Source organism: Poecilia formosa, unplaced genomic scaffold (assembly GCF_000485575.1).
Source record: "Poecilia formosa unplaced genomic scaffold, Poecilia_formosa-5.1.2 Scaffold232, whole genome shotgun sequence".
NCBI lineage: Eukaryota > Metazoa > Chordata > Actinopteri > Cyprinodontiformes > Poeciliidae > Poecilia > Poecilia formosa.
The window spans coordinates 831,581-852,093 of NW_006800171.1; the positions used below are offsets into that span (position 1 = coordinate 831,581).

Here is a 20,513-nt window from a genome sequence, read left to right on the forward strand (position 1 = left end):
CTTTTAGTTCATGTTGGTAGAGGATTTGTTTCACTGTGCCAACTTAAGCAGTTCACCTGTTTTAGTTCTTTTTTATTATTGCTAATCATGGCCTCCAACTTCAAAGATCCAAATCCAAAGACTGCTGTCATAGAAAGTCTCTGTAGGTCATAGTTTTATTGTGATTTTTACAAATCCATTCAGATTCTTTCAGAAATTACACTCTAAAAATCCCTGCAGCAATGGATTTGTATTCATATGACATTGACAAATGTACATTATTTTTATGAGAATTTGTCTGAAATACCAACAACACAAAGGGAAGGAAACAGGTGCAGCGTTTTCAAATAAAATAAAATAAAAAAAATCCAGTGACATGGCCTTTTGACTTCAATCCTCTTTAATCTAATATCCTCAAGTAAAATCCAGTACAACTAAAAAGGCTTGATATGACTGGTAAGTAAAACCAAACCAAATATTGCTTTTCCTCTCAGTGCAAACATGTTGCTTTGTTTCAGTAAGTCAGAAATAGTATTGAACGTTGAAATAAATGTCATGTTGACAAAAAGAAAACTGTCAGGAGAAATAATACTGTTATGCTGTGTGTTGCTATTTTAGCAGATTTCACTGAAACGGATCATTCTGATAAATCTACCGTGCCAGTAGGCTGCAACATTTAGTTATATAACCACACTGAACTGTCTCTTTTGAAAATCCACACGTCATCGGATCTGGAAACAAGAGAAATGAGAGGTTAACATCAAGATCTCGGGGCAGACTGAATAATGAGCAGAAAATGGGATCACCCATCAGGATTGGACCCTTTTTGTCTCCCTATCCTACGGCTGCTCAGCTGCTTCTGTCATCCATATTTGCCTCAGTGGATAATTTCCTCAGCCGCAGGCCCCTTCAGTGCTCACAACAACACATCAAGTGAATTATTTTGCCACGGTGGCAGCGCACGGGAGATCTAGGTCATGCAGTCATTGCTCTGGGTTTCTTTCTTCCTTTTTTCTCCTGCGGCCACCTAAAGACATGTCAACATCCACTCATCTCATCCGGCTCCCACTAAACCTGACCTTGACATTGCCAGGTGATTTTTCCAGTAAGCGTTTGCACGAGCCTGTTCGAATGTTTGTGTTTTTTGTTTGTTTTTTTTTTTGCTTGGAGGTGCATGTCTGTAAGCCTTCCCAAGCAGGGCTTTTGTTTGTTGGAAGCTCAGGTATGACGAGGGTTTTTAATGAAAACGAACGATCCGCGGTCCACACTTGGGGCTCGCCTGCAGCTATGTGTGTATGAAAGAGGAGGGCAGAGCAGCACTGGAAAAGGATGTGGGAGGTTGAGCAGACTGAGAGGATAACACAGGAGGGAGCAGGGTGAGAAAGGGAGAAGAAGCGGAGGGGTGGAGGAGGGATGGATGCAGTGAGGGGCGCTGTGACGCACGCTCGTCGGCTTGTGCAAGGGCTACTGATTGGCTGCGGCAGCTGCTTGTCTGAGGAGCTGGGATTCAGGCGCTGCTAGGAGAGCAGATTATGAAGCGGTGCTCGTCCAGCAGCAGTCTCCTCTCATTGTCTCGATGGCTGCACACGCGCTCCTCATCTGCTCCCTCGCCTTGCTGTCTGCCCTCAGCCGGCCTGGGCTAACCTTCACTGAGGAAGAATTCCAGCCGGGACTCATCTATGACGAAGTGCCTCTGATCCTGGACAGAAGGTGAGTCCATCCTCACTCTCTACGGCTGTGAAGCAGCGGAGGGGTACAGGGGGGGGAAGTGGGGTTATGGGGGGGAGGGGTACTGGAGATGCACGCAGGGATGCTGGGATGCTGATGTGTGCGTCTTCTCTAAGAGGGCTTTGTGCCACCCTCGCCTTCCTTAGTTACAGCTCACCTTGGACGCATCTCGGATTGTGAATTCAATCATTCAAGCTGTGTTGGTATGTGTCGGAGAACGCTATAGGCTTCAAGGCTTTGTTTGTTTCAGTGTATGGGACCGCATCAGACGGTGCTCATCAATCACAGATGGGGCTGTTGTCTCTGTACAGTAATGCTGGTCTGGCAAGACAGCTTGGGCAGCGGGTCTTAAAACCTAGAGAAGGGAAGAGATGGGAACAGTGAAGAAAGAGGCTGATGGAGGATAACGGAGACGATGCATCTTTTGGGGGTGTGCTTAACAATGCAGCCATCGGGAAGGAATTCTGGTTTGTCGCCTTGGAAGTCTGATCTAGACCCAAAATGCAGGGCTCACAGGACTGTCACAAGACATTCAGGGCCTTTAGCACTGCTCTCCTGCTTGCTTACATAGACAACGCAGCAAAGAGCCATCAAACTGTGCCAAAGCCATGAAAGGCTCTTGAAATCATGCCATGGATGACAGCTCTCACAGTCCTCTGCTTCTAACCCAAAACAAGCTGCCTCCCCTGCTCTCATTTATTGCACAATTAAATCTTCAACACTTTTTTTTTTTTTTTGCAATTCCAGGTCACCAGTAATGACAATCAATTTCCATGCTATCATGGATATGGTTTTATTCCACGTTAATTAAGGTTTTATTAAATCCCGACTGACCGCTTTTACAACTTTTTACCACAGTTTATCAGAAAGAGAGAGAGAGAGAAAAAAAATGTGATAATTTCTCCTGGGACTTGGAGCCCATGTCCCGTTATCAAACTTTGTGCGTAACTCCTTAACATAACAGCTAACAGTCACAGGTCAGCACTCCAATATCAGCTCTGACTCACTCAAAGACGGTGTTATATAATGGCAATATTTTATTCCTTAAATATGAGATGCCTTGGAGGGAGCTGAATACGTGTTAGGAAAACATGAGTTAGAGGCTTACTGATGAAAGGCTTAGAAGACACCAGGGATTGCAGCTGAAAGAAACAGGCAAATTTCCTGTAGTAGTTTTTCTTGTGGTACTAGAATTTGATCATAGACGATATTTTAGCTTCCTAAAACTCTCGAAAATGTCCACTATAAAATGTTGTTATTCATCAACCTTTATTAGCTGAATTATGAAGGTCTGTTGTCGCAATGTTAGCAATGTAAATGAACAGCATTGTTGACGTGCTTTCAAGATGATAATGCAGTGCTCAGTCTTGTCTAAACCTGGGAGATAAAAGCAATATTTTACTCTAGAAAGTTTGAAGAAATAGGGAAACAAAACAACTTCAAACATGTGACATTCACAATGGTTATAAAACAACTTTATCTGAGTATGTTTTGAAAGAAGATGAACAAGGTCAAAATGTGGCTACAGATTAAAGGATACTAAGCTGTAATATCGTAAGCGACTTGTTCACACATTTAGGCAGTGACCATGCAAAGGCTCAACAAACAAAGTAGGAGGGCAATAAAAGAAACAAAAAACCCCATAAAAACAATAAGCCAACACCAGCCATTAATGTTGCTAACTTGATTTTCAGTAACAAAGTTGATTCAATATGTCCTCTTACACTTCAAAAACCATTCATGTCACTTAAGTGTGACCTACTTATTGAGATTGCTGCAACACTCTGAGTTGACTATGTCAGCCACAGTTGAAGAAGGTCTTTCTGGCATCTCGTATTTAAGGAATAAAATATTTGAACAATTGTCAACCAACCTTAAACCACCATAAGACATCAATAGACATCAGTCATAAAGACATCTGTTTAATTTTAAATGTTTTTTAAATGGAAGGCCTTTTTGGTGTCACTTCATCAAAATTGTACCAAGGAGGCTACCTTACTGCCACACCTGCTCTACCTCGGCTCTTTACGATAAATCTGCATGTGTGTCAAAGCATATCTGGCAACTGTTTTGACCAACACATTGCATAGTCAACAAGTGCTTAAATGCATCTTAAAACTGTTAAGTCCTTTTAAACATAGACACAGATTAAAGGGAAACCTATGGAGTTCAAGGTGACAGATTGTTTATTGATCTCTATTTAAAGAAAGATTAAAGGGTAAAACAACCAGCGGTTAATTTTAGCTCTGTTTGTACAGTCAACTGATAAAAACATACTATCTTTTAAGACTAAATACTCTTGGGAAATGCTATGATTCAATGCAGATGTGATCACAAGTATAGAGTCTGATCTCTGACAAACTGAACTCTATAAAGGTACAGAAGAAAGGTCATTGTTTTGTTGAGACGATTGATCAGCAATCATTAATCTGAAAAGGATTTAAAGTTTAAAAGACAACAAGCTTTTTCTAGTCATATTTAATCACATTCTTACTGAAGCATGCATATCTCGCACTGACAGGTTTGTAAATCTTACTCATTTAAAAAATTTTCTACTTATTAACATATATGCATACAGTCAAAAATTAAAGCCGCAAGAGCAGGTCCCTTAACTTTATCTGCTTTACATCCAAGGTGTAGAAAGATTTACGAGTCAAGTGCTTAACATTAGGTCTAATTTGAAACTGCAATCAAAGCTACACTGAAACTGGCAGCAAAGGTCTGACTGGCATCTCAGCGAACACCTAAATCTTAATCTCCGCTAACAAGTCTATTTATAAAACAGCACCTGCAGAGTGGGGGATTAAGAGGAGTTTTTGTAAGTCATTTTTTAGACCAACTACATTTTGTTCTGATATTTAATTTACACATTTATTACTCACAACTGATGCTAAATATGAGCTCCCTGCTCTTCAACGGCACAAAAAATGAAATATTTAAGATGGGTTTTAAATTTCATGAAGGGAAGCTAAAAGGAAATATGAGAACAACAGTACAAATACCAATAGAAACAACATTAAAAACCTCAAATCAAGTTAATTTTATTCAGCGGACATTATAGTGACATTACTGGATTTAAACAAAAGGTAAATGCAAAAGTCAGTCTAAATCTAGCAACAAAAAATAAATAAAATAAAAAAGTAACACAGCCTTTTACTCAAGTTCTGAATCAAATAAAGTGTGTATCCTCAGCAACCACTGCCCTGCATGTTCTAGGTGTTTCCCTTCTGCCACACACCTGAGATGAATAAGTGGTTGATTAACAGGTTTCCTCAGGACTTGATGGCTGCAGAGGAGGTCATGCGATTATTTGAATCAGGTGTTCTGGTACAAAGACAAATCAAAAATATGCGGGGCTTTTGCTCCCTCAGGTCCAGAACTGAGAAACACTACTTTAATGCAAAAGCATACTTAGAGTGCAACTGACAGATTTTAAGAAAAGTTGTATTTTCAGACTAACCTCTAGGATGCGCCGCCCAGGGCAAATAGCCTTATTACCCTTATCAAAACCCATAAGTGTCCTCGGCAATATTTTCTAGCTGTAAGATGCAGGACAGGGGACGAGTTCAATGGCTAAGCACTGTTACAGATGTAGATAGCATTTGTTTATAAGTTTTAAGAGCCCTTTTTTCTGCTCAACGGTGCACAACAAGAAGAAAGAGCAAGAGATCAGCTATCCGTCTGCTCGAAGAAGGACATTCAGTGAAATTGTATTGATTGTGAAGCCAAAAGAAGCCCTGTCATTAATATTTAAAACCCAGCACTTTTCTAAAATTTGTGACAATACAGTTAAAAGTCATTCTGCTGCTAGTATTGTGGATATCGTGCAAAGGAGGGGGGGGGGGGACTGTTTGCTCCTCAGTTGTGTGCACACATACTTATGGATGTGTGTGGCAGCAGGGAGATGAGCCAAGGAGTGGCTCTGGCTTGGCTTTGATTATGTAAAGGGCCTGCTCAGCACCCAGCCGCTGTGTGACAAACTGAACCAATGATGGGGGGCCCACAACAGCCCGTGGTTGCTGACCCTGCAAAAACTGGAACAAGAGCAAAACGGCTGGGCTTCGCATAGCTCTTGCATTCTCACAGTCCTGAGGCTCCTGCCAACCAGCTGAGACCACATAGGTGCACAGGAGTGATTATTTTAGCTAAGCTGTTCAACAATCACATTAAATCTAGGAGTCATGTCAGCGGTGTGGACGGTGGGTGAATGTGGTGGTGGTGGGGGAGGTGGGGGGTGTCAAGCCTCTCTGCAGCCCTGAGATCATTGACGTCTCAAATATCAATGCAGGCAATAAGTGCGCAGCGTCCAAGTTAGCCGCTATGCTGCTGAGGTTTCAGACACAAGCGCCTGCTGCCAAAGGTTTCATGGACTTGGCAGCTCTTTTAAAGACCCATGCTTACCCAGCATTCACCAGTGGAAAATATAAATATTTTCATTTATTACATAAATAAACTGTTATATTGTTACTCGGAGAATGGCACCGGCAGACATTCCTTAGCAAGGTATCAACACGCATGCGGGATAGCATGTTTCCCCAAACCTGCACACAGGCAGACACGCATACACACCCACACACATGCACACACACATCCCACTGGATTTAGCCAATCATGATGCTGACGCTGGAGTTGGCAGATGCACACTGGAATGTAGGCTGAAGAGCTTATTCGTGGCAACTGACAACACGGCATCTTCCACTTGGTCACGGACTGGTTCTCATTCTTCAGACGTCACCGTGCGACTAACATTACCTGTTCCAATGGGCTTAGGCTTTATTCCGATCGCTTTGATTTCCTCCACTGAGCAACTTGATTGTTCCACAGCTTTGTGGCATGCAATAGAGAAGAATTCTGAGTTTGCACTAGTATTCATACCAATTGAACTTGTTCACGTCTTATCATTCCACATTGCAAGCACAAACTTCTGTGTATTTTATTAGCATTTATATGATAGAGCAATACAGTAAAGTCCTGAAAGCTCAGGGAGAAGATGCGGAAATGTTTCAATCAAGCTCAGCCTTTAAGACAACATTCACAAGCGTTGAACATCTCACATAACAATGTCCAGTTCATCATTTCAAATTAAGATCAGAACAGCACAACTGGGCTATTCAGAGAAGAAGCCAGGAGGGCCATCGCAACTTGATAAATATAACCTGTTTAAAAAAGCACAAACAACAAAGAATGAAGCCAATGCTTACAAGAAGTCGTAAAAAGTTGAATTTAAGTTGCACGTAAGCCATGTGGGACAACAAACATCTTCTCATATGTATCAAAATAAAACTTCTGGCGCACATGCAAAATGGTTACTGTATTGGAAAATGAACAGTGAGCTTTACCGTAAACACACCATCCCCACGCTGGAAGACGGTGGTGGGAGCAACATGCTGTGCAAATACTTTTGTTCAGCAGGAGCAAGGAACAGGTTTATGAGAAGCTAGATATGGAGTGAATCTGGAATAAAATCTGTCTGAGTCTGCCAGACCTGAGCCTGAGGCAGATGTTCATTTTCTAGCAGGGCATTGACACTAAACACATACAGAGCTGCAAAAGAATGGATTAAATCAATACATACCCAGGCGTTGTGCGAGACCTAAAAATTGATGTCCAGAGCTGATTGAGCTTAGGCAATTTTGCAAAGAATAAGTCGACGGTTTAGATGTGCATAGATGCTGCAAAAGACTTGCAGTCTTCATTGCGCTGGATGGTGGGCCTACAAACTATTGACTCCAGAAGTTTAAATTAAAATTTTTAAAAATAGTTTTAACGTACTGTATGTGGTGCATTCCATCAGCTTGTTTTACTTTTTGAATTTGATCCTTCTAGTTTTTACACAAAGCACCACAAAGACGTTAAATGATCTAAACTTTCAGAATGGATAAAATTGTAATATATATAAACACATTTAATGTTGCATTTCGGTCAAATAACTTTAAGCTGAACCCAGACAAAAGGTTCAGCACATTTCCTGAACCTTCCTACAATCATTAGCACTTTCAGAGGTCAGGACCGATGCACTTGAACTATCCAGACTGCTGTAGCTTCTGACATCATGATTTAATCCCTTCACCTTGGTCAGGGCCAATGTCTCTCCACTTTTGGGATCCAATGGACGAGGCGTGTCCTCACGACTAATCCTGGCACCGAACTGCACATTATTGCCCAGGTAGATATTGCACTATGTGGGAGGATATCTGACATCCCTGGCAGACCACTGTAAAGCTGTGACTTCCAGGTACATCTACAAAACAATTTGCTAATTTTAATATTTAAATCAAAGCCTTAGTACACGAGGGAGAGAAATATCTGAACAGCTTTTAGTGACAGTATAAGCAGCTCTTGACTGTTTAGTGTACTCAGGCCTTTCAAACAAGATTTACTTGAAGGCAGCAAATGCAAGATGTTTGAATTCATTTTTTTTTTTCTTTTTTTTTTTTTGCTGCAGTTTCACTTACAATTTTGGTAGAAACCAACAGTAACAGATGGAAGTGATGTCTGGTGACTCAAAGTAATTGTTATTCCCAGTCCCACAGGTATTTAGGTTTACCTCCTACAAGCTCATTATTACTGGCTGTTGTACGGCGATTAGAGAACAAGCCCAGATGATCACAAAGGCCAGGCCAGGACAGACCACCTTGTCAGATCATCAGAGTGGCCATCACAACAAGTACAACTGGCCATGTCGGAGCCGCCCAGTAAGCCCATTGGCACAATATGTTTGTGATTAGACATTTAAAAAAGGATTAGGCTTAGCCTCAAGAGGTCCGTGCTTTGTGGGGTTTAGTCTCAGACAGAGAGTTGGACAGCTGGGGCGAACATGCGAAGAACAAGGAAATGGCTGGTCCTCTGTCACATGTGCAACATGTAGGTCAGTACAGCCAATGTCTGCAGTCACAACACTTCAGAAGTCTTACTCTAAAAAGTTTATTAATCCTTTAGTTCTCTATAAGTGCAAATCCCCTCACATTTTAAATGTGCCATTCTTTACTCTAGTGGCTGAACAAAGCTAAACAAATAGGCTGATCTTTAAAGATTTTCTTTCGAAGAACAAGTAATCCTGCAATTTTTTACATGACTCGCGGCATCAGTGTCGAACACATTAGATTTTAAGATTATATAACTATTTTTGGTTTAACATTAAGTCTACATCCCTTTTATAAAGCACGTAGCACACAGGCGCACAAATATTTTTAATTCACTTAGCTGGCACTTTATGCGTACATTAATACAATTACTGCCACTGCATCAGTATGTAAAGCCATATGTAATCAGTTTTGAATTGATGTCAAAATAATAAATGGACAATTTTTTGTTAATAAAAGATAATTATTTAGTTTTTTTTAAACTACTGGCTGTTACCAAGCCAGCGGTGTCCAAATCTTTTGTTTTGTCACATATGAACTGGATGCTTATGGTCTTATTTACTGTGAAATTAATGTGCACTGCTCAAAAAAATAAAGGGAACACTCAAATAACACATCCTAGATCTGAATGAATGAAATATTCTCATTGAATACTTTGTTCTGTACAAAGTTGAATGTGCTGACAACAAAATCACACAAAAATCATCAATGGAAATCAAATTTATTGGAGGCCTGGATTTGGAGCTACACACAAAATTAAAGTTAAATGTTCCCTTTATTTTTTTGAGCAGTATATATAAAAACATGGCTATTAAAAGAAACATTTTGTGTTTTACATTTTCACTTAAGAAGATTGTCATAAAAAGTCTTGGCATCACCTTTGCTTTTTAAAGTTGCGCTGATCACATGTGCTGGTGGGTCATGTTTGTCATATACTTTGCAGCTGACAAAATCATTGCAAAGGCCTCCAACGGCCACCGGGCCACACTTTGGAAACCCTACTGTGGGGAAGAATTGCGTACAGAAAATGTGTTTACCAGAAAAACAAAAATAACAATGAAATAAAAAACATTCCTCATCTTATCTTCATTGTATCTTCTGTCTTTTCCACAGCAAAGAGAATCCCCATCAAGCAACAAGAGTCACATCACGTAAGTAACTAATCCATTCTGACACAAGACCTGATTCAGTCTAACCTGCTGTGGTTCTTTTGACACTGACTTGCACAGATCTGATGAAAGCATTTGCTTTTTAAACCCCGAGAAATCTCTGCTACTTTGTAATTTGATCAGGTTTTCAAGTGGGGGCCTGTGTGCAACTCGAACACCTCAGTGCGATGCTGGCTTGTGTGTAGCTATATTTACGCATTGTGACACAAAGGCACGAAGAATCTTTTTTTTTTTTTTTACACTTCTTGAAAGGCATGACGGGTAAAGATGTATCTGGAACAAAATGAACGGTGTTTGTAAACACTGAACTTATTCTGAAGTAAACCAGTGATGAGTCAGAGGGATGACGCAAACTACTAGAAATAGATACGAACCAGAGTAGTGAGGTGCATGAAGGTCTCTTTGTTCTTTGCTTGCATGTGCTTATGTGTGCACTGCCTATATGAAGTCATCGCAACTTTTATAAGCATACAGCTTTCTCCAATAAAACACTTCGAATCAGCTTAACCTGCCCAGCGATCTTAACTCCAATCATGCGTTTGTTTATTTTCACTTTCAGGTACAGATGGAGAGTATGGCCTGGAAAGCGAAGAGGTGTTTTTGACGCCTGAAGATGAAAACCCACTCAGGAGAATACTGCAGGTAACAGTGCTCAGTGTTCTCCTCTCCCCCGTCTGCTGTTCAAACACATGCACACGCACTGGAACACACAAGCAAAACTGAGCATGCTCACTCAGCCACACTGAATGACCTTGGATGAAGGAATAATGTTTGTCTCATATTCACCAGAGGTAAAACATCTTTGCCACCCACACACAGGACTCCTGTGACTGAAAAATTCAATAATATTCCACAGTATGCCTCGTCTGCTTGTGCATGCAGGCAAATATGTCATAGATTGGTGAGTCCTGCTCAAAGCACCAATGTTTTTTTTAAACTCGGTTTGCTTGTGCTTGTGATTTCAGCCATAAAAACCCAGTTTTATCCCAACACAAACATTTTGACTTCGCCTTACATTTTCTGTAACTATCTTATGCACTCTTTGTGCAAACAGATTAAAAATATCTAAAGGGGGCAGTTTGTCTCTGCCAACTAATGTCAGTGCTTTCTCTGCCACACCATCATATGCAAATTTAGAGAACCCCTGCTTTCCACATGCTGCTCTGTCTCCATTTAAGATTCAGGTGGTGGGGTGAATACTGAACTTTACACATGGCTCACATTTTATGATCAGACAAGCTGGCAAACTTTGAAAATGGCCATTCAAATTAAATATCACAGCATGAATAAAACTAAGGCAGTGCTGGTTGGGAGTTGTAGGATTGTAGGATGTGTGATGTAGAATGCCCTGATTTAAGCAGCTCAAGACATCTCATGCTTATCTAGATTGGACAGAGAACGCCTGTGAACAGTCCTGCTACAGAATTGTTTAGGTTCTGGACTTTGACTGGACCATTTACACAAAAAGGACTCCGTCGCACCTGGAGTGTTCCAATCTGGTTCACACTATGTGGGATTAGACCTATTCATTAATAGTTCTAGATAATGCTGTAACGTCACTGCCCTGCTGGAAGGTGGACTTATTCCTCCATTGTTGGTCGTTTGCAGGCTTCTTTAGGTTTTCTACTGAGATTGCCCAGTATTTAGCTAGATCTAGTATTTTCCTATCAACTCCCATCATATTTCCTGTCTCTGTTGAAGAAAAGAGTCTCCACAGCATAATACATGAGGCTTCTTTACTGTGGGTATGGTGTATTCAATGTGATGAATTTGCCAGCTTGGCATTTTGGTTTTAACCAACAAAGTTTCCTGCGCTTTTAGTCTTATAGGACTGTTGCAGTTCCTCCAGTTACCATGAGCTTCTTGTCTGGGTCTCGGATTAAAGCCCTCCATGTTTGCCCATTGGCCTGTCATCTTAGGAAACACTGTCAGACTTCAAAATGTTGGTTGCTTTTTACTAATATTCTCTAAAAAAAAAAAAAAAAAAAAAAAAACCTGAGATATTCACAGAACAGTATTTATACTAGTTAAACGTAGATTTCTAACTAGGCACATCTGAATCGAGTTTGTTGTACTTGAGATTGTTTGGAGGTATCAGAATAAATGGGGTTGAATATAAACATGTAATACTTTTACCATCTGTTCCAATTAATTATTCCAAAAAACAAATATCCTTTGGCTTTCACTTCAAAAATATGTGAATCTGTTGATCTGTCGCCTAAAATAGCCATGAAATGCACTGAAATTTGTGATTGCAACATGAGAAAAAATGAAAGAGTTCAAGGGACCGGAACACATTTGCAAGGGACTGTATGTGCAGGTCTCTGTAAGTAATTAAAAGAATAGTGGGTTGCCTTCAATAAGATAGTAAGCTAATGGCAAACAGTTGTTAAGCTGGATACAGGTTTTATTGTCATTGATTAATACTGTTTGTTTGTATCTTTGCAGCCTTTTAAATGGCATCAGTCTGGGATGTCTCTCAGTAAAAGGAAGTTGCTGCAGTCTCTGATGGGGCCTTATGGGCCGCTTAGTGTGTCTTACAATGGGAAGCCTTGCATTCTGTTTAAGGCAAAACGGTTGGCAATCCGCTACAGGAACCACACGTTCATTGATCTGACTGAGAGGGTCTTCAACCCCAGCTTACCTGTGGACACTAAGGGCTCGATCTGCACCAAGGACAAAGCAACGTAAGTCCCTTCCCAAAGCAACAACTGTGCCAAAAGAATTTCTTTTTAAAGGTGGATCGCAAAACAAGATCAATATTTATTGTGTTCAAATATCTACAGTGCAGACATGTCTTTAAATATATAATGCTTTGTGTCAGTTGAGTTAAATATTCTGCTATTGGTTTTATCTCCCACAGACTTTCTTTAAGATTTGGTGACGTTGAGGACTTACGAGGTCTAGTTATCAGGTAAAAAGGCAACGCTTAATTCAAACACGTTTGATTTTTTATGAATCTCCTGAAACCACATTAGAATGCTTGCAAGTACATAAGTATAACTAACTACACTTTCTCCTTCAAAAGGCTTCAGATGTCCAACACTTTTTATGAGGCAGCTGGTCAAAACTGGTTCACTCTAGACAGCGTTCACATCCAGTACAACTGGACCCAGGAGGCTACATTCAACGCCAGTGAGGTCTACGCTCCTGCCACTTCATCCTACCATTGCCAGCACGTCAGCAGCCTGCACAAATATGACACCCTGCTAGTGCCCAGCTCCCACACTGACACATCCGCTAACTGGCACATAACTTTCACTGATTTCCAGGTACACAGTTGCACAAGGGGCACAACCTCTGTTGTCTCAACTTGTTTAATAGTGTTTGCATGGTCCGTTTTGGTTTCATTGTTTTTCCATTTTAGCTACAGAGGTGCACGTGTCTGTACGTTAGCGAGCTGGTATCCTTTTAATGTGTAGTGTGTTGGCTGTCAATCTGTCAGTTGGCTGTTTGTCAGTCTGTTTTATTTATTTAGCCATCTGCTCAACTGTCTCAACCTGTCCATCTGTGTAGTGTGTCTGTGCTTGGTAAGCCCAGTAAGAGCCAGTTGTCCTATTTGCTTCAACCTAATCTTATCTATCCGCCTTACTCTTTGTTCTTCCAGATTCAGGCCTTCAACGTGCAGTCAGAGAAGTTTGCGTCTGCCAGTGACTGTGCTACTTTCTTAACGCCAGCTATTCTGATGGGTCTGGTGACGTCGTTGATCCTGCTCCTAGTCTTAGCCTATGCCCTGCATATGGTGGTACACCTCAAGCACATTGACCGCTATGAGGAGCACAAAGCCACTGTCTACTTCCCCCGCAGTCCTGAGGCAGAGCTACCGGACAAAAACAGCCTGTGAAGGAGGACGATGAGACTGAGGATGATTGTGGGGAGAGACTGGGGAAGAGGAAGCTAAGAATCAAGGCTGCAGTGACTACAAGAGTGAAAAAGTATCTTCAACTGAAATTTCATCAACTTAATTACAACTTTGCCTGTCCTTGTCAAAAGCTAAGTCTTAACTTTATTAGGTAAATGCAAAGTGTGGCCGGATACTTTCCCTTCTCTCCTCACTGACTGGCATCTCCTGGGAAAGTCCAGGCCTCTCCTAGAGATGGCTTGTTGGTTTAAAATCCAAGGTTCGGTGTCTGTCACAGGATGCTGAAGGGCAACGACTTGCACAGGTCTTTGTCCCAGCCGGCCCTTAAAACAAAAGGCTCACAGTTGCAGCCAGTACAGCTAACTCAAATGCTCCAGCTTAAGTGTATGTATTACATGGCTCCAAAGTGTCATACTGCAAGCAACCATCACCAACATTGTCCTTCCAGCTTTCATTGCTGTAAACTTTGTCTAACACCGCTGCAAAAATGGTAAACTTAGAACAGCCACTTTTCTAGCTGAGATAGCCTTATTAGCTGCATGTCCTAATAGGCTGGTGTTCTCGGGCTAGCACAGTGTTTCCTAATAAGACCGACCCAGATGGTTCTCCTGCTTGAGATTTATCATATAATGAGATATGGCACAATGTAAAATGATATTGGGAAGTCTTTTGGTGGAAACACAACAGAATTATTAGGAACCACTGGTCTAACATCCGGCTGGAATGGATGAACTAACTTTACTGGCCCGTCGGAGCCTCTGGCCTCTCTCAACCCACCCCTGAACGAGACTGCTGCTTGGGACTTAACTGTGAAATGGCCTTCTACAGACCAGACAAGACAAAGGGGATTTAACAAACTAGTACAACATTTGTTAGTAGCAGAAGCACTAACAACAGACTTTTAAGAGACTACACAAAGAACTATGCTGCAAAAAGACGGCCCATCCATGGGCATAGCAGAAATGCAGGTTCTTGGGATGCAATGGCTCATCCGAGTCACTTGTTTGAACAAAGGAGGCTGTGGGTCCTCAACTGAGACTGCTCAAACTGACTGCCAAAGTGAAGCCACAAATGTGTTGCCATAATATATGGTCTGAAACAGAGTGAGACAATGTGAAAATGAAAGTGAACCATTACAGCTATGTAAAAAGAAAGAAAAAAAAAGAAGAAGAAAATGCATTCATGTACAGAAATGTCACTCTGCGGAGGTCTTTTTTTTATATTCTGTGTAATCATAAAAGCTATTAGGTACAGGTTGACTATGCTAAAACTCATAACCAAAAGGATATCCAGAGCTGTAAATATAACATCTCTCTAGGATCATAGCTGTTTACTATCTTCAAATAATGCACAACTGATAGACGATACAATTGTAAAATTGTTCTACTGAGATTGGTAAACATATCAATGCATATGATTTTTTTTCTACAAGGGTGAACATGTTACATTTCCTGTGTGTTTGTTTTAAGCTGGGCCAAAATAAGGTTCAGTTTTACCTATCTGTAAATTATAAAGCAAGATTCCTATCATAGACGGACATCACTACTGAATGCCGTTTAGTCACTGGGACCTATAGATGCCATTATTACGCCAGAAGCCTCATTAGCAACAGTTACAGAATCAATGAGTCATTATTACTGACAAAAAAAAACACTCAGCATGACAGTAAATAGATATCTTAACATTCGATATGGCAGTTCTGTCGGTTTGTAGCGGTGTGAAATGTGTTCTTTGGTCATAAATGTATCCTACAATCGACTGACTGATTGGAGGCAGTTTGTCCAAGGACTAACTGGTGTAAATGAACAATAAAATGATATTCTGAGGGATATATCTGCTGTGCTTCTCTGGACCATATGTTTATTTTTAAGTTTTTTTTCTTTATTTGTTTATTCTTAATGGTTTCCATGTAAATGTAATTTTATTAGAGCTTTGTTTCTCAGTGAGAAAAACTATATAAAGGGGATTTGACTTCAATGAATGCCACAAAAGTGAAGAGAGTAATAGTATGTATGCATGGGAAGAGTAGGGCTTTTCCAAAGAAAATTCATATTGTAAAAAATATATGAATATATACACATAATTTGTCAGTGCAAGTTATAAAACAACAGAACAATAAGAAATGTACATTTCTTATGGAATAACGGCTAGATTTACAGAGCATCAGCTTCTAAATGGTTGAAATTTTCAACTAATTTAAACAGTATAGTGATAATAGCATTTGTCTCTTAAATCTATGGTCAAAATATATGCAAGGCAAAAAAAAAAAAAAAAACCCTGAAAAAAGGAAGTGAACTGTCAATGTATAAACACTAAAAACTAAAGTTGTAATGGCCCTACAGTTACACCAATGAAAACATTTCAAATTGTTTCTGCATACACCCTAACAAAACAAACTCATCCTTCTTGTTGAAAAATAGTGACACCTAATGGTGTGGAGTAATACTGGAATCAGTATAAAAATCCATTCTCTACCGGAGCACCAGTAGAAATAATAAGACCATCACCAGACTTCACTTCTTGCAGTGATATTTGTTCACTATCACTGCCAATGACATTGTCTGAAAAGGTGAAACTTGAAACTATTTTGTTGTTGTTGTTTGTTTTTTGCTCATTTAAGAAAAAAAAATGTCTTTGGTGAGTCATATTGTGACTGATTGTTTGTGAGCAATCTAGTTAATATCCATTTTATTCACCTATTTCATATAAATATTTGATGACATTTTTTATATGCACTTCATGTTTGTGCATATTTGGAGCTTTCCAAACTCATGGCACGCGAAAGAAGCTCCACCTGTTTTCTGCATCACATGTCACCAAAACTTGTAAATGGCTGTCTGTGTCCCAGCTATTCTCCCACTCACTGAACATCATCAACTCCTCCTTCAGATCTGGTTCAGTCTCCCAAACTTTCAAGCTGGCTAATCCCACCTCACTTCCAATGATTTGCATGAATAATTTCCACTCATGTCGCAGCACAGAAACAGCCCTCCTCAAAGTGACCAATGATCATATGTAACCATGTCAATACAATAACCTATTAATAGGAGCAGGTCAAGCACCACAAAAAAAAAATGCAAAAATAAAAAACAAACTGATGCAATAATGACCCCTCTCCTGGAAACTCAAGAGATCCAAGGAATGAACTACAAACATTTCACAGACAGACAGGAAAATAAAGCACTTTAAGAGCTATGTTATTATTCTGACGGGTCAAGACAGTTTGAGAAGCAACAGAAATGTTAGCTTGGTGGTTAAAAGATATGCAGCAAAACAGAGGAAAGAAAAATCCATGTTGATCAAACTTGGATCAGCAATAAAACTGTTCAATCCTTTGGTGTAGAATAAGTGAATGCTTCCATTGAGGACAGAAGAAGAAAACATAATTTAAAGTTATAAATTAGCTCAGGATGTATGGATGGATGGGTCCTGAGAAAGAACTTCAAACAAGCAGACTGAAGCAGATTAATTAATAAAACCATAAAAGATTACGCTGTTTTTCTAATTTTACTATGTGAAAGTAATTAAATAGCAGAAAATGTCATAGGCTGAATAAGTTGTACATCTCATTGAATTGGAATAACAATGAGGTTCATTCATCAGTTTAAAACGATCTTTTGAAAATAACTACTTATAAGCAGGTAGTAAACATATTTCTCACTAATCCCATTCATCTGTATTAAATCTATTGTTTTTATTGTTTTGGTTTAATAGTTCAATATTTGAAGCAATTATATGTAGTGTTTTCATTAGCTTTTGTGAGAAATTGAAAACTGAGTTGATTAAATAAATACATTTCCAATAATATTCAAATTCATTGAAATGCACACATTGAATCATTTTATAATATTTTTGGGAAATGTAATGTTATACTCCATCCTCTAGATGTCAGTATACACATGTGTCCAAACTTACAGCTTTCTACATGATGCAACCTATTTATTAATTCTACGTTACATGCTCATCTTGTTGTGGAAAAGCTAGTGAATTTAATTACTTTTATTTGCTGTTGAGATGGTTTGTAACTACAACTTGTAAGTTCAGTAAAAGCTTAAATGATTTCAATTATCTGTGCATATTACACCGTGGCAGTGCATAAACATCCTAATAAAAAGAGCAAACAATGTACAAACTATGGTACACAGATTAAGCAATGTTCATATATAGCCTTCATATATAACCCAATTTTAAGTTGCATTTTCAGTTTAGCTGGAACCATCACTGGATCAAACATTTCAGTGATTCATACTTCTTCTTTACCGTCACATTTCAGGCAGAACAGAAGGGGTGGTGTTTCGTGTTTGTTGTTAATCTCTTTCCTGTGCAGAACTCTACAGCTCGGATCCTCAGAGTCCTCAAAGCTGGGAATTCAGACTTTGTGGATGCAGCCTGTGCAGCGACAGATAGGCCCGCCTGTTTTATATGTAAAGCTTCCAGTCAGAAAGCACAGCCCATAGGGTCCTCACACAACTCCTTTGTTGAAGAAAAAAACTTTTGCAGCTTGGCCCAATCGTCTAGACGGCTTTTGACGGAGGCTGCACAAGGCAGTGCACGGGCACTGGGTGGGTTGGGTTTGACCTTTTTCTGATTCACTAAATATATGTTCATTACAAAGCTGCAACTCGGAGGGCATCAGGCACAGCTATTTGACCGACCTCTTTTTCTTTTGCTTTTAAACACTTTTTTTTCTGCCTTTTTCAGTACCGTTATCAAAGCATATATAATCAAAAAAGATATATTTCAAAAGCCAATAAGCAATTTTAAAAGACCTTTGTAATAGTTCCATGTTGAATGGATATGTGGCTGCTTAGTGGCAACAGAAAGAGGATAGAGAAGGAATTTTTAGAAGGATTTACAAGGATAAGATTCAAGAGAAACTGAAAACAGTCGCTGCCTCTGAGATCATTGGAATACTAAAACTAATGAATGGAAGCAATCCCAACTCAGAAAAAAATGACTCCACATAGTTAAAAGCTTAGAAAAATATTTTGAGTCAAAATCAATAGCAGTGAGCTAAAAGTCAATCCACCGAGATTGTTGCAGCTATTGTTTGTGAGCATAAAGTTTATTATGTTACAATAAAATGGCCTTCTACAATAGTTTGCAGTTCATGTAGATGATGTCTGCAGATTATGTTAATTGATCATGTGAAATGATTCTTCTGAATGTGTATAGCCACAATAACTAGTTTGAGCTAGTAATTAGTTTTGGTGGTGCGGTTTGCTGCGTTTTCACAAATACATTGCCATTTAGTCAAAAACATCAATGAGAAGAACAAGAACAGATAGTGTCAGAAAACGTGAGATCTATACAACCACGGCCTGACTACACTGGGGACTCAGTTGTTGGGAGGAACATGCTGACAGATATATGCATGTCAGTTTCAAAATACTTATGGAAACTGGAGCAGAATTATCTCCATCTAACGTCGACCAAAACTCGAGCGTCTCAAATTGCAGTTTTTTCTACAATGTGGCAAATTAAAAGCAGACTAATTTGCCTAACCCTAACCCCTAACCCTAACCCACAATGGGCTGCTCACCTCTAGGTTACGAGTTTGTGAGGTTTCCAAGCTTCTGCTCTCAGAAAACATTTTTCTTGACTTCCTCCACCTCACCATCTAAATCTTAACTTTATGACCTCAGATTCAAGCTGGAGACTTTGATATGGAAGCTTTTATCTTTGGTGAACTGTGTGTTATGTATTGCTCAGTACTCCAAACATAACATATTAAGCGTTTGGTCAGTTTCTGCTGTATTGTCAGGTGCTTTTTATCTTTATAAATATTTTTCGACATTAGACATAAACTTAACTATCATTCGGTTGAACCTGATTAAAAAAGAATAGTTTTGAAAAAAAAAATGGCTCTGTGTTTTTAGCTCCTATATAGGCTTAAGCCAAGCAATGGCAGACAAAATTACCACCTTTTCCTCACTTTTGTCATGTACTACTTTTAACTTGCATCATTTGCTGCTATTGCTGCTATTAAAGGCGCAGTATTATGTAGCTTCCAGTCACATAGTGCCACTTTATAGCCCAGCCAAGTAATTATGTTACCTTCAGTTGTTATAAAATGTTGCATATATCAAATATAAGTAAAGAAATTTGACTTTGCAATTTGACGCTTTGAAATTGGTCTCTATGTTTTTAAGAAGCTCCTGCTCTTTCTAACAGTCCTCCTTCAGCATGTCATCACAACAATGCTCCTCCATTAAACCAATTACAACTGTTCTTAGAAGCATTGCACTGAGAAGTAATCTGTATGATGAGCTCAGGAGATAAGCAGTTCCACCTGGTGTTTGCTAATTGCTGCTGCTGCTCCTGCTAGTCTGAAGGAACTGAGTGGTGAGGCAGGGGGAAAGGTGCTCTGAGAGGCAGAAGATCAGCTGGGAGACTGCAACATCGAGGTGGAGCTGTGTGGAAAAGGTGAGAGCAAGCATTTTAAGCGACAGCAAATATTTTAAGCTGTCACAAGAGATTTAAGGATTCTTCAAGCATATGTAGACTCCAGGTATATTTTTGAAGAGGCAATAACATTATAACATGATATAAAGCTCAAAAAAGTTGACATGAAAGTTCACAGTTACATAACACCCGCATTCCCCCCTTTGAAATATAGATAATGAATATAGATAATATGCTCTGACTCAGCACTTCCTACTTGGGATTATCCCGGTGTGTCAATCACTGACTCATCCCAACAGGAGTACTTTGATGTACATAAGAGCTTAGTGAGTTGCCTATTAATTGAACATAACATTAGAGCCAATCATAGCCTCCAAGCTCCTCATCCCGTATCTACACAGCTGCAGTGAATGGCCTCATTTTAGCCTCTTGGGCGTGTTATCATTGCAAATGAGTTGGTTATCAACAAAACAGCAAAGTCTATGGAGCTCAGACTAATAAACAGTC

At 39.7% G+C, this 20,513-nt stretch overlaps 1 protein-coding gene across 1 annotated transcript; it reads left to right on the plus strand.

The window, feature by feature from the left end:
* Positions 1-1,458: 1,458 nt before the first annotated feature.
* On the plus strand, positions 1,459-15,434 carry atp6ap1lb (ATPase H+ transporting accessory protein 1 like b). The gene is made up of 7 exons (XM_007568920.2): positions 1,459-1,689; positions 9,684-9,721; positions 10,299-10,381; positions 12,188-12,426; positions 12,603-12,653; positions 12,768-13,011; positions 13,347-15,434. Exons 1-7 carry the CDS (start codon positions 1,556-1,558, stop codon positions 13,581-13,583), a joined length of 1,026 nt encoding a protein of 341 aa, XP_007568982.1. The 5' UTR covers positions 1,459-1,555; the 3' UTR covers positions 13,584-15,434.
* The last annotated feature ends 5,079 nt before the right edge of the window (positions 15,435-20,513 follow it).

Excerpts from the sequence above, each read along its gene's own strand:
- atp6ap1lb (XM_007568920.2), top strand. The coding sequence starts at position 1,556 with ATGGCTGCACACGCGCTCCTCATCTGCTCCCTCGCCTTGCTGTCTGCC. Across the intron at positions 12,427-12,602 it reads TGCACCAAGGACAAAGCAAC|ACTTTCTTTAAGATTTGGTG; the intron begins GTAAGTCCCTTC and ends TATCTCCCACAG. Across the intron at positions 13,012-13,346 it reads TAACTTTCACTGATTTCCAG|ATTCAGGCCTTCAACGTGCA; the intron begins GTACACAGTTGC and ends TTGTTCTTCCAG.